Consider the following 19,457-nt stretch of genomic DNA (forward strand, 5'->3'; position numbering starts at 1 on the left):
CAGTATACAAAATTTAAAACATATTGCTTAAGTCCGTTCGTCCAATAACCTTGTGTGTCATCCTTAATCCAGACCATGTTGAGCTATAAAATTTACTCATTAAACGCTTGTGCACATAGCCAAATCTTTAGTTTTTTCCTAAAACCCAGGAGAGAAGGAGCATTTCTTGTGGCTCCATGAACAACTTTTGCTTCAAAAAGGACTCCATGGCTGAAAAAGTTTGAGAATATCTGGTCTATATTGTATTCTTTAAAATGCTTTTAGAGTTATCCTATTTTGTACAAAAATAAATAAATCCTGTTGAACCGTTACAATCGTCCACCATTTTCAGAGGCCTGAACGGCCCCAGACCAGTGAAGGCAAACCTTGCTGGGAGCCCAACATTACTAGGTGAGATTCCTACTTCGTTTCAGAATGAAGTGACAGCTTTCTGAAACCAAAGCATCTTTGGTAACAATAGAGAATCGATCAGCCCACAGTCTCCACATCAGCCTCTACTCTTTGAAGTCAATATTAAACATGTGTAGTTGATATTACTGCACCACCTCCTGGCGGTTTTGCAAAGCTCCATGTTATTTCTAGAGGCTTTTCCAGGAAATCTGAAAATTGTCAGACAGATGCAGCACGCTGTCCCCAAAGAAACCCAATCTCCAGCCGCTTCAGGGGAGAAAAATAAAACCCAACTTCTGCCAATTATAGCTCAGAAAAACAGCTCCTCTGTCTTTATAGAGGCTCCAAGGAAATTAAAACATGTGCCAGCTAACTAAGAATGAGGTCTATTAAATTCTGATATTACGTAAAATGACAAAAATTGCAATATTGCCTGCCTGCAGCTTTAGAAAGCAATTATGAACTCCTCAGCGAGCTTGTAGTCAAATTGTACACTTTCAGTACTCCAAACCACCCTCTTGAGGAAAATAGTAGACCTGGGAGGAGTGCTGAGCCTTTAGAGGCTACCATGTTAATATATTCTGAAAAACTTCTATCCTGTTATTCCAAACATGTATTAAATATTGTGGTACAAAATGTCCTGAAAAAATGGCATGCTTCCTCTTTTAACAGGGCTTTCTGACAAGGAAATACAACTTCAGGAAGGAAGGAATGGCATTTCTCTCCACCCATGTCCTTAAGAGGCAAGGTCTGTTAATGTGGGATTTGTGTATTGATAGTGTTTAAATGCAATTTGTGCCATGCTTGTATTGCAACTGATTGCATCATCCAAAATGTACCATAGTGTGGAAAGTTAATTGCCAAGAAGCTATGATGTCCTTGATGTGTGGCTGGAACTAGGGAGTATCCAGACACAAGTGGTTGTGCATATCGATTGCGTCAGTTCAGTTGAGTTCTGTCTGCCTAGAGTTCGAGTCAAGTTCTGTTGAAGAACAGAACAGTCCTGTGTTCATCTATCATCTGCAAGTCTGTTTGTGTTGATTATTGCTGCATACAGTAAAACTTTGTAAATAGTTTTACCAACGTCTCTGAGTGTCTCTTCATTCTGCGCTCCACTGCTTCCATCCAACTACTGCTGCGCTGCAAATACTCTGACAAGGTCAACAGTTCCCATGCCATCTCACAAAATGTGCCTTCACTGGAGCAAGCATTTATTAAATGGAGAAAAATGTGAGGACAGAATATAGAAATATATACTCAGGTCGTATGAGCTTGATGGCCATGGGTGCAAGTTCTATTGAGGCAAATTTAACTCTGCATCACTCATAAATTAGGAACAATGGCAACAGATTTCACAGGACTACTACTAGGAAGAGTAAAATAAGGATTGCAACAAACAGCCCTTGCAAGCATACACTGCTAAAGATGTGAACACTAAGGGCCCTTTTCACACAGCCCTATATCCCAGGATATCAAGGCAGAAAATCTCACAATCTGTTTTGACCTGGGTTATCTGAGTCTACACGGCCCTATATTCCAGTTCAAAGCAGATAATGTGGGATTTTATTCAACTGTGTGGAAGGGGCCTTAATATGCTGAAACAGAGCAACTTGGGTATCTCTTTACACACAGTACCCTAAAATAGACACTGAGAAATATAATGCAAGTAAGATGTTTGCTATTATAAACGTATTTAAGTTGTTTTTGAGGGCTGTGTCACCACATAGCTATATAGAAGAACCAAAGGGGCCAAAAATGAAGGTAACATTAAAAATGATGCGAATTACACTGTTTCCTAAGTAGACTAATTGCAGTCCTCTCAAATATGTAAGGCACCCTAATACATCTTAATAGCTGGTATTCCTTTTTACAGAAGAAAACAGCCAGAGAATGGCAGGAATTGTTCACTGTTGCCTTTGTGTTAAATTATTAGGAATTAGAATTAGAATCTGTTCTGACAGATTGCTAATCACTTGGTAATCTACTAGTACGTTCTGATCAACTTTCTGCCCGTCCCACCATTAAAACTTGCATTTCCTAAGTCATAAATAATGATGTTCTCATGAATGCCTCTTCAAGTAACTTGCCTAGAGGTTCACAAGAAAAGCAGTAAGTAAATACCAGAAGTTAATTTTTGCTTAAAATCACAAGATGGCTTGTTCCTTTGTCTATATTCGGCTCCTGTTCACATTCAGTCAGTAATCTACTGGCTAGCTCTGACTAGGAACCAAGCCACCTATTTGGAAATGAAAACCCTCTACTATTTGTAACACACACTTTGTTTTTTTTCCCTTCAGGTTCATCTCCTTCTTCTTTAGACATTTTTCCTGGTGGAATAATTTTTCCTGATAAAAAATATGAGGAAAACAAGTCTATAAAGGGGGCTAATGTATAAATCACAATCAATTTTAATGGAGATTAACATCTTGTAAATGAACTTGCTGGCTTGCATGGATCTGGCACAATAATCTTGTTGCTCCACGTGGTAACACCAGGCACCAACAGCTTCTGTCACATTTCAAGTGAATTTGAGGCATACACACTGCTCAAATCCCAAAGTTTAACTTTATCCATTCTATTCTGCAAAGTTGGCCTTCCACTGAACTTCTGATAGCACCCATATGAAGAGACAAAAAGCAAAGGAATAGACCTTTTTCAGTTTTCTTTAGCCATCATATATAAGCTGTGCACTAGAAGAAAGTAGCAGCTGTAACTAAAAATTTACATTTATGAAAACTTCCTGTCAAAAGTTTGATGCAAAGTTGTGTTGAATGTTACAAGGTTTACAGTGGTTGACAGTGTTTCAGTTGGAATGTTCCATTACAGGCAAAGCATTCTGATCACATGGATGCCATGTCTACCAGCATGAGGCAAGATAGCACGTGATCCTCACACAAGCACTGCCTGTCTCAGAATCCATCCTTCGCAGCCACTAGTTCAGGCATTAGAAAATGGGGCAGAAACTCGGGTTTCTTTTACAGCACTAAGTTTCTTTAAAGTTTTTTTTAATGAAGTCATCCATCAATTGATAATATTTTAACAATCCTGCATTGTGTAGAACACCTTTTGGTTTATGTTTTCTTTTATTTTTTCCCTCTACCTTCCGACACAAGCCATTATAGATAGTATCTGTTACAACACTTCTAACACATTGCAGGATGTACAATATATATTGTATTCAAATACCATATACAATTCAATCCACTGCATTGATTTCATATTTGAAACTTCTCAAGCTGGTGCAACTCCTTCTCATCCATTTGATTTTGTTGGATGACACTTTCCATCATTCCTCCACAACAGTTATGGCAGCTAGGGCTGATGGGATTTGCAGGCCATGGGTAACAAGTTGCCCATTCTAATAATTCAGTAAATTTGCATCTATTCCAGTAAATACATTAAAAGGAGTCCAGTTTTTCTGAAACATCAGATCAAAGTCTATGCAACCAGTCCACAGCAATTTGTAAGAAGTACAGTAATTTTATGAATAGATATAAATTACTCATATTCTCTTTTCCCACTGGACAACCAAGCTGACTGCCAAGATTTTGCTAACAGAATTTTCTCTGATTGTAGAAGACATATTCTTCACTGGGTCAGTGACACTAAAAGACAACAATGATGGGAAGTCAGAAATAGTCATGATCTTCTGTGGTCTTTACCGCCCATGCTTCTGAATATGCAGGAATCTTAGTCTGTATAGGAAGAAGACAAATCATAGTCTTAAACCTTATGCGATAAATTATGCAAGATACAAATTAATCAGTTAAATGTGGTATAAATCTTTGAAGCTACATGACATTGCTGGATTTTGTAGCTGCTATTCCCCTTCATAAAATCACTTTAGCAAAGCATGCATGTTCTAAAGCAGGCATGCACAACATCTGGCCCTCCAATTCCCAGAAGCCCTGGCCAACGGTCAGGAATTCTGGGAGTTGAAGTCCAAAACAAGTTGTACGTGCCTACCTTAAGCGTCCTTTCATCAAAGTGCTCCAATATTTAAAGCACAGAGCACCTTATTCCAGTATTTATCACTTTTGTGACATCACTTCAGAGGGCAGCATTTGTATATTTATTGTTTCAACTTTATTCCATGAATTTAAAAGGCCTTCTGGAAAGGCTTTTCTGTATAACACTTTAATAACTTCAGGGTAGGCCTTTCTTTTACTTTCAATACATTTCCAAACATGTTTGGTGGGAATCAGTGAGAGGACCCTCTCAATAATTATCCCCAAGTTTCAGAACTGCCTCTCTAGGAAAGCCAGAATGCCATTCTCTCCTTGCTATTTTTCGGCAAATGGAATTTTTTTTTATTTTTACAGGATCTTAGAAATGAACCAAAATGGACCTTTAAATTATTTTAATTTTAAATGTTATCTAATTGCATTTTAATAAGTTTGTACATTTTTATTTATGTTTTTGGAGGACATTTAATTTGTGCTTGTCTTAATATTGGTAAGTCTCCTTGAGTGCCTGTATTAGGGAAAAAGAAGGAATATAAATAAACTACCACCACACTCTAGAGCACTTCAGATATTGGGCAGCACAATCAGTTAGCAAGCTAACAAATAGAATAAGAAAGAATGTTAAAATTCAGATTTACTTTCCGCAAAAGTCCTTGTGTGTGCCACAGACAACAAGAGACAGGTCAGGGTGACCACGCAGCCAGTTCTTCACCATCTCTGGGTGTCTGGGCTCAACTTCCAGAAAAACACTCCTGAAAGCAGATGGAAGAAATAAGAGAATATTTTAATCAGCATTTCTTTGAGGGTAGGCAGACACTTCACAAAGTCAATCTGGATTGTTGAAAATATAAGGTTTGCCGATCCATGTCAAATGAAGCACAGGCTGAAGTGATTTTGGTGTGATTGCTCAACCACACTGAGCTTCTGTTTCCACCACATTTACTGCTCACTTCTGGCAGCATTGTAGCTTCATAAGCCTGAATTAAATGAAGAGCTGGAAGAGTGCTGACACAATTATATCCTTGTTTGTCCACAGATCAATTCTTAAGACTATGAGAGCATGGCATGTCACTATCATCAAGTACAGTACAGAATGATCTAGATGACATAGTCCATGAAATCTACTGGAATGAAGTTCTCCCCTTTACTTGGGGGAATTAAATATGACATTTTAATTTCATGTCTCAGATGTTTCGCGGGACCTTTGAGAAAATGTTTTCTGTGGGATCCCTCTGAGTGAGTCCACCTCAACTTCCTCATTACTGCCCATCTCCATGCTTCTCTCTTTGGTCCAATTGGCAGAAGATGTGATGGGAGATGTTTCGGCTCATAATCTTAATGAATTATACAATTTTTATAAACCTACAAATTATAAATATTACAATATTAAAATACATTTAGATGTCACCATTATTAATTATTACTATAGAAGTTATTGTTCATTTCGCTTGCTTCTTTGACTGGTCACTCTCAGATAGAGAAGCAAATCACAGAAGAATTGAATAAAAGCATTAAACAATACCAGCCCTAACAGTTAAACTTAAAACAAAATCAAAGAAACCTTCAATTATCAATTATATAAAAAAGAAAAACTTAAAAACCAATGGGGACTTTAGCTGCGACTTTTCTAATAACCTAATAATCTACACATCTATACAGAATTGGTTTGAATTCCAATAACCCTAAGGCAGGCCTTCTTGGGCTATATGCAGGGTCAGTCATTCTCTCCTACCTTCAATATTCCAGGGACTAGTATCATATTTAATAATAATAATAATAAATAATAAAACTTTATACCCCGCTCCATCTCCCGAAGGACTCAGGATGGCTTACACTGGGACAAGACCAAAACAGTATTACATCAATAAAAACAGTAACACAATAAAATCACAATGTAATAACACATCTTATAAAAGTTAAAATAACTTAAAACATAGACAGTAATTCCAATCAGTAGCCAAGCACCATAGGACATGGGCCATTTTAAGGGGAAATGAAACCTGAAAGTGTATATATTCTGCTGAGTTAAGATATGAAGATTTTAAGAGAGGTGTTCTCTTTGGGGACCCTATAGTCATGAAGTAGGCACTTCTTTCTCTTGGATTCCTGTCCAGGTGGTTGTGAAGATGATGTTTCTTCATAGCTGGGAAGTCTGGGCCCATTCCCACTTTAGAATTATAGCATTATGTTTCCACTTTAACTGCCATGGTTCTGTCCTCTGGAAGTCCTGGTACCTTGTTCCGTTTCATGTCCTGGCTTTGGCGAGGCCCTGATCTGTTTTCATCTGACCTCCTGAAATTGGGAGGTCAGACATTTGTTTTGTTTTTGTTTTGTTTTTTGGAGGCGGCGGGAGGCGCCGGCCAAGGCCACAGCACCAGCCAGCGGTGCTCAAACGCCCGGTAAGGAGCCAGGCAAAGGGAGATGAGGGGAGGCGCAGGACAACTCAGCCACCACAACCTCCCCGCTCATTGACGACAACTTTCCTGGAAACACTCTAGAGTAGTACTCAATGGTTTATGGAGCAATACTGGTCCAGAGCACCACTTTGAGTAGCAGTGCCTTAAAAGCCAATCAATACCACATATTTGTATGCAGTTAATGTATTAAAATCTATCATATCCTATTACCTTGAAGATATAATAGTATAGTTTAGCTGGAAGTGTGAATGTCTCTATAAATGACAAAAAGATGACAGGTCAGGTATAGAATGGGCTGATGCAGATGTCCTTACAGACAAATGATCCTGCGCCCATGTGCATTTTTGAGGCAATATAGTCATGTGAGGATTGTACCATGTATACAAATCTTGCCAAAAATTTGAATTGGCTTTGAAGACCAGAATTATATGTTATGAAACAGACTAGGGAAAAACTACACCTTTTAATAATAATAATAATAATAATAATAATAATAATAATAATAATAATAATAATAAGGGTCAGAAAAATTCTCAAAAGCAAGCTCAATGGAGGCAACACCATCAAGGCCATAAACACCTGGGCCATACCTGTCATAAGATATACTGCTAGCATCATAAAATGGACACAGGTGGAACTGGACAATTTGGACAGAAAAACAAGAAAACTCATGACCATTCATCATTCACTGCACCCCCGCAGTGATGTTGACCGGCTATATCTGCCTAGAAGATCAGAGGACTCTTACAAGTAAAACAAGCAGTCAAAGAAGAACATTTCCTGGCAGAATATGTAAAGCAAAGTGAAGAACCTGCTTTGATTGAAGTCCAAAATCAGAAACTCTTCAAAACACAGCAGACAAAAAACCAGTACATGAAAAATGAACTACAAACTAGAACTGATAGCTGGCACAACAAAACATTGCATGGAAAGTTCCTTGACAAAATTGAAGGAAAAGCTGATAAGGAAAAGACCTGGCTGTGGCTCACGAATGGGACCCTGAAGAAGGAGACAGAAGGCCTGATCCTTGCAGCCCAGGAGCAAGCCATCAGAACAAATGCAATTAAGGCCAAGATCGAAAAATCAGCTGATGACCCAAAATGCAGACTCTGCAAGGAAGCTGACGAAACCATTGATCATATCCTCGGCTGCTGTAAGAAAATCGCACAGACAGACTACAAACAAAGACACAACTATGTGGCTCAAATGATTCATTGGAACTTATGCCTCAAGTACCACCTGCCAGCAGTAAAGAACTGGTGGGATCACAAACTTGCAAAATTATTGGAAAACGAACACGCAAAGATATTGTGGGACTTCCGAATCCAGACTGACAAAGTTCTGGAACATAACGCACCAGACATCACAGGTGACAGTCGCATTGACGAAAAACAACAGGAAAAACTCAGCCGCTATCAGGACCTCAAGATTGAACTTCAAAGACTCTGGCAGAAACCAGTGCAGGTGGTCCCGGTGGTGATCAGCACATTGGGTGCCGTGCCAAAAGATCTCAGCTGGCATTTGGAAACAATAGACATTGACAAAATTACGATCTGCCAACTGTAAAGGGCCACCCTACTGGGATCTGCACGCATCATCCGAAAATACATCACACAGTCCTAGACACTTGGGAAGTGTTCGACTTGTGATTTTGTGAAACGAAATCCAGCATATCTATCTTGTTTGCTGTGCCATAATAATAATAAATAATATTATTTCTTTTTTTCCTTTTTTTTCTTTTTTTATTAACTTTTAATTATTAACAGATATTAAAAGCAAAGAAACGAAAAGAATTGTCCATGGGGATTGTGAATGGAAGGGGTGGGTATGGGTAGGGTAAGTATACTGGGGGGGGGGCAGAGAGTGCGGGTATGGGTAAGGTCAGTGCGCGGGGGGGGGGGGGCATTTGATGATGTGTACTTCCAGGGCTGCTCCGGGGTCGTTTTGCATTCTGCCTTTCTTTCTTCTTCTTATCCGCTGTCTTTAGTTGTCTCTTCTCTGGTTCCGGTCCGGTATTTCTTCCTAAGGTCAGTTCTGCCTCGCGCATTATAAGATTTTCTTTGTATTTAAAAAGCTTTCTACTTTATTCCAATCCGTTTCCTTTCTTGGTCTTCCTTGTTGTTTAGCCAATAGATAGGTCCGTCTGTCCATATTCTTAATTTCCGCTACTTTTATTAACCATTCTTCTATTGTAGGGCCTTTGCTCTGTCTCCAATATCTAGCATACACAGTTCTGGCTGCAGTCGAAAGGTATGTTAAGATCTTTTCATCATTCGAACCTGCTTGGATTCTTGATATATTTAATAAGAATATTTCTGGCAGTTTTTTGAGTGCATTCGTGAATCTTTATCCAGAATTCCTTTGCAATTCTACAAGTCCACCACATATGATGGTATGTTCCTTCCATCTCTCCACATTTCCAGCACTTTGTACTATTGTTTTTATTTATTGAGCCTAATTTCTTAGGGGTAAAGTGCCACCTATAAAACATCTTCCACCAGTTTTCCTTCATATTGTAAGAGTACGTGAATTTGATCTTCCTGTTCCAACAGTCCTCCCATTCTGCCATTAAAATGCTCCTTCCAATATTTTTAGCCCAATTCGTCATGCAGTTTTTCACTATTTCAGTTTCAGTATTCCACTCGTTTAGATATTTATAAATTTTTGAGAGAGTTCTATCATCTGAGATCCAAATTTTGTCCCACTTATTCTCCTTGTCCATGAAACCATGACTTTTATCCTTATTGAAGAATTCTTTTAATTGCAATTAAATAATATTATTTCTTACTCGCCTCTCCTCATTGTAAAAATGCCACAAATACACATATTAAAATGTATTTCTATAAAATATACATATTAAAGCATATTTCTATGCTTAAACTATACAAAACAGAGATTAAACAAAGGACACACCTTTAAAATTCATGTTTAAAAACTATTTGGGTAGGCCTGCCAGAAGAGATAGGTCTTTAGGTGGTTTTAAATTCTGACAGCTCATTTAGCTGTTGGAGCTCTTCTGGCAAGTCGTTCCACAGTCTTGGGGTGGCTGAGGAAAAGGTCCTCTGGTGACAGTTGCCAGTCAGGTTCTGGCTGATTGGAATACCCACCCCCCAGAGGACCTAAGTGTCCAGGGTGGATTGTATAGGAGAAGACGATCTTTTAGGTAAACTGGACCCAAACTATGTAGGGTTTTAAAGATCAAAACTAACCTATAGGTTAAATTCAAAGATGATGGGAGGCCAAAAAATGTCCAAGAGTAAATTTTGTGTCCTAGGTGAATAGATTTATTAATCTTTCCTCTACTGGATGACTGATAAATCCTGCACATCCTTCCTCCCAGAAACGTCCCTCCTCCCCAATTTTTTCAGCACTCCAAAAGAGGAAGGCTTCTGGCTCTACTATGTGAAGAAACAAAACACAAAAATAATTTTGGTACAGATAACTAACTGGTATGTCAGAGAGTAACAAACTGTCCACCGAAGTGTTTATTGATATATAGAGACATATAAAATCACAATCTGGTGGTATCACTGCTTTGTCAGAATGGAAGATTATGTCATAAGAACATATGGGAAAAAGTTTAAAGAAAACAAATGGAGCTGTGAAAGAAAATTGTTGGACTCTTGCCTTTCAAGGTTCCAGCCACCTCAGGTTATACTTTCCTCCTCCTGTTTTATCTTTCATTTTAAGTTTATTGGGGTTTTTTTGTTTTGCTTTTTTAATGGTCGGGGACACTGACCAGATGCATTTAAAAAAATAGATTTCTCAACTAATTCCAGTGGGTAATGCTTAGTTCTGACTCTAAACACATTTTACAATACTTTCTTACAGTGAGCCAGCAAAAGAACTTTTCAATCAGACATAAAGGTATTTCTGCCTCCCTTATCTGTGTCTGTTTCTCTTTTTTCAGTTATTGAGTTCCACACCTCTGCCTTACTCATTCATCAGGTTTCCATGCCTCACCTCCCACACTTCCAACTTTCCATACTATTAAGTTATCACTGGGCTATTTGGAGGGGTTTTCCCCTTCAGTGCTTTCAAAAAGCTTTTTCATACCCCTCAGGGGTGAGCCAAGGTTGTGTGTGGGTAGTGAATGGGCTGGGTTATATTTGCATCAGATTGGAAAACTTGTGAAGGAATGAAGCTGCTAACTCGTGTGAACAGCTATGAAAAGGGAGGGACAAAACAACTTTGCATAATTACATGGGAGCCTTACTGATCTGAAATCCTTCCAAGAAGCAGGGCATACCACTCGTATGTTTTTACTAGTATCTAATCTGAATAATGATTACTTTGTTTTGTATTTCATTTCCTAAAACTATAGTACATAAGTCATATTAAACACATAAGAATGAAATATCAAATGCATTACAAAATACTTTGCATGATAATATTGTACATGCTTTCAGGAACTGCTCCTTCGCAGAATTCCTACAACATGCTCAGATTTAGATTTCTGAAAAGCATCTATGGCAGGAGTGGGCAAAGAATCACACAGTCCTAAAAATGCCACTTTAGTTCTTCTTTTAGCCAACTATAAGAGTTCTTCTCAGTTTTCAATCCAGCAACCATACTCCCAAGAGCTTCTGTGTGTATGTTTATATGTGTATGTGTGTGTGTGTGTATGTATGTATGTATGTCACCTGGGGAAGTTTTTCCTAATATCCCCCTCCCCTAATCACAAGCAATTTTAGGCTCAAGGGAGACCTTTTCAACACCATGGCCAGTAAAAAAACGGAAGTGAGGATTTTGCATAGTATTTTGAGGGTTTTTTTTAAGTAAAAAGAAACTAGCTAAATTCAAAAAATAATACTTCTCTTCTGTGGTGTCTCAACAGAGGGCTCTCGTCCCCAGGACACCTGCTTAACAATTATTATTTCCTTTCTTTTCCCAACCATGAAAAACATGTCCTCCCCCCCCCCCCCCCAAATTTTACATCAAAGCCTTATTTACAGGTAGGGGTGTGGGCCTTAGTGATTTTATTCAAATGTGGACAGGCACATCATTTTGAAATTTTTCAGTTTGCTGTAAGTTGTTTAACCGGATTTTGGGTTGTTTTAAAAAAGATCTCTCTTTTTAAATCATTTCAATGTTAATTTTCTTTGTATGGTGTTCTGAGATTTTGTCATTTTAGGGTGTTGTCTAAGATAACTGAAAATCCAAAAAAAAACTAAATAATCTTCTGGGTAGCTAAAACAATTATTTCACATGAGGCACAAAACAAAACAATTAGGACTCCCCCACTTAAATAGGATCTATTTTAAGTACACAGAGTAAATATCAGCGATCATACCAGACTGCACATGGTTCATCTTCTTATCATGACAGTGGCTGGTGTTAAGAACTGAGTGAAATCATGATTGAGAACAATCAAGATTGAGATGGCTGTTTTGAGTCCCATTTTCTGGGAAAGAGAAGGATAAGAAATGAGTCCAATAAATAAAATAGGATTTTTTTTTAAAAAAAAGCCAAATTTCTTGAATGTGCTGTCAGTCTCAAGCTAACTTCCCAGCGGAGAAGAGTTTCTGGGTTGAGAAACTTTTCATCAGAACAGACAATAACAGAATGATGGGGGTTACTATATGTACTTGTGTACAAGTCAACTTCATGTTTCAGTTAGGGCAGGCTGTAGGACCAAAACACTGAAGATACTTTGAGGCTAAAAATGAAAAGTACTTCTATAAATCCGGAAGCATGAGATTACAACACTCCTGCCCACACTTTACAGAACAGATTTTAAGATGTTTTTCTTGGGCTGTTAAGTCAACAGGGCTTTTGAAAACCCACAAGAATGTACCAATATACTTGCTACCAGTTTTTACTCTCTTATGTTCCAGGGGGAAAAAACCCAGTGCAATCTTATTTTTCCCCTCCAAAACTGCATGTTACTCTTCCAGAAAAATATGACTTTTTTTTAAGGCCTCTGTTCTAAAAGTAAATCTTTAAGCCTTTCATTTTGGGATGGCCGAGTTAGCACATTCTTGAATATTAATGGTCAAAGCTTTCTGAAAGCCAGGGACTTTGCCCTGCCAAGCTGCTCCATGGATCACACATTGTCACCACTGCGTCAGTACAAATTTCCCCACTCCTGCATCTCTAGCATATGAGCATCCTCTTCTTGAAACAGAAGTCTTTGAGCAGAGCAGTTTTGGCCAAAATCTGTTCTCAGTTTTCCTTCTAGCATGAGGACAGAGAGATGTTGTGATCACAAGGGGTCCTAAGTCATGACTGTTTGGTGTTAGGAATTGAAGACTACTGCAGTATTGCTTGACTCCCAGGAAACTGTGCTAGGCATTCAGATGTCATGAACTTAATCGTCTCTCTCTTTTCTCCTGAGGTTGTGAAGAATAAGTTTTTGGAGTCTTCCTTTCTTCTCTGCTAGATAAATCAAGGGAGTTGGCAGTCACTTGGAAATGTCATATGATATACCAATATTTGTTCAAATGGGGTTCTTCAGACCAGCATTCTTTTATATTAGCAATTATTTTATTGGTATTTACCCTCTGTATCCAGGTTTCCTTTCATTAGTTTACCATGTCACCTCCTTTGTCATTTTGTTTATGTTACTCCATTAATAGTAAAAAGCCTCCTTTAGTGCAAAGGTCTTTCCTTGCCAAGAGTAGAATATGGAGGGAGACAGCCTAGACTGCCTCAGAAGTAAGTTTTAAAACTTGAGAGCAATTGGAGAGATGGAAGGTTTCCCAAGTCATCTTGTCAGTAATCTCTGACAGATAGCCATTCAACCTCTGTTTTAAAAAAGTCCAATAAAGTGTGTTCTACCAAGAAAGTCCTGTCTTGTGTATTTGCTAGCTGTTCCCTGTGAGTGTCATGGAAATTGTCCTCTATTTTCCCCAGTCTTGGAATTGCATAAGGAGAAGGTCAGAAATTACTTGTTCAGCATACTGGTATGTTTTTTTTTAATGATCTCATTTATTTTGTTCAAGAGATGATTCATTTAAACCTCTACTTGTAATAATCTGATTAGTGAAGCCAACACAACCATTAGAGCGCTTTCTCAGCCTTGTTTGTTTACATCTACCATGGTTTCTGTCCTCCCAGTCTTTCCAATATTCCCACCAGCAGAATTACAGTTTTCTTTCTCTTAATGGGTGTATCCTTAATACTAGGGAGCCACACCTTCTAACAATGCAGTTGTAGCAGGAAAAGGTATTCAGACACTGCTACTTACCTGCATTTCCCCCAAAAAGAAACTGCCTCAACTCATTGTGCTACAGAAGTTTAGAATTACCTTTCCAGAAAGTGCCCAACCCTTTAGACTTACCTTTTTAATGAATGACTTGAAAGAGAATTGATAGCAATTTTCATGTTTTTTCAATTTCTGATATTTATTTATTTAATGGCTTTTGACAAGGGTTACTACAGCCAACAATGCTGATACTTAAAAGACTGATGTGTTGGCGCTTGGGTTATATTTGAAGAACTATTGCATTGGCAATCTCTTTATGCACTCCACACACAATAATTGTTTTGAGAAAAATGTTTAATTAAAGTTTGTGTGTGTTTGTGGTGGGAAAATGCAAAGCTAAACACTGTAAATGTTCTGTCATCAAATACCGTGCTTCCGTTCTCTGCTATCTAAAAGGATAAGATTAGCAAGGGAAAAAGAAATGAGGGCCCACACAAATAACCCACATCAAAAATGAAAGTCTTCATGATGCACCCCAGCATTAGACTCTTTTTTTCGTTTATATGAAAGAACACCAGAACGGGGAAAAGGACTACACTCACTAAACAAACATTGGATCACTCCTTCCAGTTATGTGTTCTTCCCAATTCTTGCTTTATCTGAGATCAGAACAATGCTAGAAAAGTACAGGAAGTGAGAAATAGAAAAGTCTCTCTCATTTGCAAACTGCTGTACTTCTTTGTTCAAGCTATTTTGATTATGAAAGCAGACAACATCCTTTCGGAAACCTTATTTCCCTAATTTTGAGCTCTGTAGTAGATTATGTGAATAGTCAACATTTGATCTCACCCATAGTCCTTGAGAAGATAACAAGCCAGATGTAAAATCTCTCTGATGATGTTCATCCCATCACTCCCTCCATCCAAGGCACCAAGGTCTTCATAGCTAGAAACCGAAAACAAGGTTTAGTTAACAAGGAATTATCTAACTCCACATAGAATCAGCATGGTGTAGTGGTTTGAGTGTTCGACTATGATTCTGGAGTTCAATTCCCCTCTCAGCCATGGAAACCCACTAGATGACTTTGGGCAAGTCACACACTCTTGACTTATCCACAGGCCTTACCAAAATCCATAATTTTGGACACCAAACCAAAATGACTTGTACATGAGTATATATGTGATTCAAGAGAGATAAATTTACATGTAACATGTAAAATGCCGTGCAAGATATGACCAAATTGGTTCGTTTACCTAAACAGAGGCTTCCTCTAATCACCAAAAATGGCTTTTATGATTGTTTTAACAACCAATAGTTAGCCAGAATGCCTCTCTCATCGCACCCCAGGCTCTGCATACTTCGTAATCTGGAACTGACTGAACAGAAAAACCCTGAGTAGATGGGAACAGAGCATGAGAAGTGGGTCATGTTCCTGTTACTCATTTTACAATGTTTGGAAGAATGACAGGCATTTAATAAAGGAAGATTTAATAGTCTTTAATTAAGGAAGACTAAACAAATGAACCTGAATCTATAGTTCTAGACACATTATTTCATTTCAGTCTAGATGAGCCCTTAAGCAGCTAAAATAGTCATAGCTCCCTAGAGACTAGTTCTAGCTGGGTCCCAACGCTGATTATATATTCAGAACCAAATAGGTCTGACACAGGGAAACAATAAAATAAGATTGTTCACGTTTTTCTATAGAGCTAGTTGCAATGATGAGAGTTCCCATTATGTACACTACTCTGTGGAGACCAGTCTGGCTGCAGACAGATGCATCTGGCCAAATTCCTTTAGGTATTATTTTGTTTCTTTCTCAATTCTTGAATTTTGCACCACCTAACTGCTGTTGGTGGTGTGGTATTGTGTATTTATTTATCATGTCAGAAGCGAATTGAGGGTACAAGTTGTACTGTATTTGAAAACACAAAGTTTAAAAACTTGACATTATACCAAATGTCCTTTGACCAGTAGCTGGCCATTTGAAGTGCCTCTGGTGTTGCTATAACAAGACCCTCCATTGTGCATGTGGCAGGGATCAGACTGCATTGTAGTAGGTAGTCTGTGGTTTGCTCTTCTCCATATTTGCATGTCATGGACTTCACTTTGTGGCACCATTTCTTAAGGTTGATTCTGTATCTCGTGGTGTCAGAGTGCAGTCTGTTCAGCGCCTTCTAAGTCTGTTTTGGTCTAGCCTGTGATAGTGTCTGATGTGTCTGATGTCAATGAGGTTTCTATGACTGTGTCTGATTGCAATGGGGATGATGGTAGTGACAGGCTTGCCTTAGAGCCAGAGGTTTTTGTAGAATTTATTTATTTATTTACAACATTTCTACCCCACCCTTCTCACCCAAGGGGACTCAGGGCCGTTTACAACAACCAGCAAAATTCAATGCCAAACAAATCAATAAAAACAGCAACACATCTAAAACCATTAACAATAATCAATAAAATACAATAATCAAGCTTAAAACATATAGTTACTTATTACCATTCTTCCAAGGAACCATTGCACATAAACCTAAGTTCAGACCATGTCAATATAGTATTTATTCATTAAATGCTTGCGCACAAAGCCATGTCTTAACATTCTTCCTGAAGCCCAGCAGAGTTGGGGCCTGCCAGATCTTACTGGGGAGAGCGTTCCACAGCTGAGGAGCCACCACTGAGAAGGCCCTGTCCCTCGTTCCCACCAGCCACGCCTGCGAGGCTGGTAGGACCGAAAGCAGGGCCTCTCCAGACAATCTTAGTGTTCTTGATGGTTCATAGGAGAAGATACGTTCGGACAGGTAAGTTGGACCAGAACCCTTTAGGGCTTTGTAGGTCAAAACCAGCACTTTGAATTGGGCTCGGGTAGCATATCGGCAGCCAGTGAAGCTGGCTTAGCAGGGGGGTGGTACGCTTCCTGTATGCCGCCCCAGTTATTAATCTGGCTGCCATCCGTTGTACTAATTGGAGCTTCCGGGCCGTCTTCAAAGGCAGCCCCACGTAGAGGCTGGAGGCTCAAGGCCACATTCCTGAAAGGGGCTGGTTTTCTGAGGAGGATTTTGCAGATGCAGATGGAGAGCTTAATGAGCTTACAGATAGACGCCAAGGCTTCTGTAAACAGAGAGAGTTCCCAGGTCCTTCAAAGATCAGTTCACCTTCAAGAAAAAGGGCAGATAAATTATCTGGTGAGAAAGTTAAATGAAATGTTTTTTTCTCACTGCAGGAGGCTTTTTAAGATAAAGGGAAAAGCCTTTTGTTTCATTGGGGTCCATGTTGGTGAATCAAGCCAGTCTTGTCAAGTTCATGCTCTAAGTTTCTCAAATAGATTTTTAGCTTCCTGGTTCTTGTCCTGCCAAGTTCTTGCTCTTTGATTGCAAGTATGTTTTAGTTTTATGGTTCCAGTTTACCAAGTTCATGCCTTGACTATTGGGATTTTACACTGCCTTGTGTTTTTGGATTTTGCAACCTTTTACCTACTTTGTGCTTTATTCTTTTATCTTGGAAGTTGTGGACTATTGGTGATATTTTGAAGAAACATTTTTGGACTGTACTTTTATATCCTTGTTATTGCTTGGCTTTTATATATTCTTCAATAAACTGCTTGCTGATAATACCCAGCTGGCATGATGTTTTAAGGTCAGAGGGGTTCCAGCTCAGGCATACAACAGTCGCCCAGCCTTCTGTGTGCCCAGGAAGGAGTCTCTCATCAGGCGTCCGCCACTGATGTAAGTTCCAGGTTTTAGCCTGCGACTTTTTGGACTTTCGCTTGCTGAGGTGTTTCTGCGAGTATCTCTGTAGATCTTAGAAAACTATTTCTTGATTTAAGGCATTGGCGTGCTGGCTGATATCTGAACAGGGAATGGGCCGGAGATGTCAATGCCTTGGTTCTTTCATTGCTGGCTGCTACTTCCCAACGGATGTCAGGTGGTACAATGCTGGCTAAACAGTATCATTTCTCCAGTGTTGTGGGGCATAGACATCCTGTGATAATATGGCATGTCTCATTAAGAGACACATCCAGGGTTTTTTTTGAAAATATAACATTCTTTATTGTTTACTCTAATTCAAAACATTTTCAAAGCAAAATCCACCAGTTACTTCTCCCCCCTCCCTATCATATGCAGAAATCCTTAAAAAAAAGAAAAAGACTCCTTGCAAGGTAGGGAATATATCTTCATGATCAATAGAATTTCAGAGTATGTCTAAACACATCATGACATCACATTAGTAAAAAAAAAAACCCCATAAGAATGAGAACAGGTAATAAAATATTTTCTGTGGTATGAGCTTTTTGACTATTTTACATACACCAGTATGGATAGCTATAAAAACCCAATTTGCATAAATTTAAAGATGTTTAAAGTCATAATTAAATGTTTAATTAACATTATTCCAAGATATTTAACCTTTTCAGGAATCAATTATTTCTAATTTTGTAACATTCCAGCTTGTCCAAATGGCATTACATATTTCTTTTTCTTTAAATATTTTTTCTTTTTCCTCTCCTTTTTTTTCCTCCCCCCTCCTTCCCTTCCCTTCCCTTCAGTGCCGGTCCAACGTAGCGGCCAATGTAAGCACCCGCTTGTGGCGCATTTCACCAGGGGCGCTGTTGGGGACCATCGGGTCCCTCCTTGCCAAATGCGGAAGGCCTCAATTGAGGCCTTCTGCATTTGGCGAGGAGGGACCCGATGATCCCCGCTGCCGCCGCAGGTATGTGCGGGGCCTTGGGGAGGCGCAATTTCAGGGGCGCGCGGCCACTAGGTTCACCTACAAGGCAAAATTACCTAGGGTTGCTTCTGCTTCCTTTCCTTGACAACCGCACATAATACCTTTTCTGAACACAAACTTAACGATCACATCTCAAGGGTTCTGCGATAATACATATACTAAAGAAAATAAAGTCACATCAAATAGTTTCAAAGGATTCTTCATCATGACATTCTTCAGAAAGAAATTAAACCATGTGATGAAAATTTAGATTTTATAATAGTCAAATGTGAAACCCACACATTGAAATAGTCTTTCCTACTAAGAACTTTTTGAAAGGCTCCCAGTCTTTCCTAAACTCTACAGGGTCTTTTGACTGGATATACCCTGTCAGAATGTCCATCTCAGCCACCTCTGCCACTTTCACGATCCATTCCTCAGGGCGGATCACATTATAACACACATAGGGCAAACATTCAATGCCCATAAACACATCAAACAGAGACTGAGAGACACACGCAGAGGCAAGTTAATGGTCTTCTGAGGGGATGTTCGATTCTGGCCACAGGGGGGAGCAGCTGCTTCATCATCCACACTGACGGCACTTCCTCATTCCAGGTCGTAAATTAGTTAATCTTGCCTCCCCACTTTATAAGTGGTACCTTATCTCCTACTTGATAGATGCAACTATCTTTCGGGTTGCTAGGTCAGCAACGAGCAGGGGCTATTTTTTATTTTTAATTGACGGGTGCTCACCCCGCCACGGGCTGGCCTCGAACTCATGACCTCATGGTCAGAGTGATTTAAGGCAGCTGCTCAACAGCCCGGCCCCTGTTTACA

The 19,457-nt window shown here is 39.1% G+C and overlaps 1 protein-coding gene across 7 annotated transcripts in view; it reads right to left on the reverse strand.

The window, feature by feature from the left end:
• Positions 1–2,780: 2,780 nt before the first annotated feature.
• The window catches only part of hemk1 (HemK methyltransferase family member 1), a 58,921-nt gene continuing 42,244 nt past the window's right edge, over positions 2,781–19,457 (reverse strand). For 6 of the 7 annotated variants that reach the window (XM_062970086.1, XM_016991578.2, XM_008105057.3 and 3 more), the window contains 3 exons: positions 14,769–14,864; positions 4,994–5,107; positions 2,781–4,085 (listed from right to left, as the gene is read on the reverse strand). In XM_062970086.1, the coding sequence (XP_062826156.1) occupies positions 4,049–4,085; positions 4,994–5,107; positions 14,769–14,864 (247 nt within the window). In that variant the 3' untranslated portion in view covers positions 2,781–4,048. The remainder of the gene's footprint in view (positions 4,086–4,993; positions 5,108–14,768; positions 14,865–19,457) is intronic. The other variant, XM_008105062.3, reaches the window with a different exon arrangement.

This window comes from Anolis carolinensis, chromosome 2, assembly GCF_035594765.1.
Source record: "Anolis carolinensis isolate JA03-04 chromosome 2, rAnoCar3.1.pri, whole genome shotgun sequence".
Classification (NCBI taxonomy): Eukaryota; Metazoa; Chordata; class Lepidosauria; order Squamata; family Dactyloidae; genus Anolis; species Anolis carolinensis.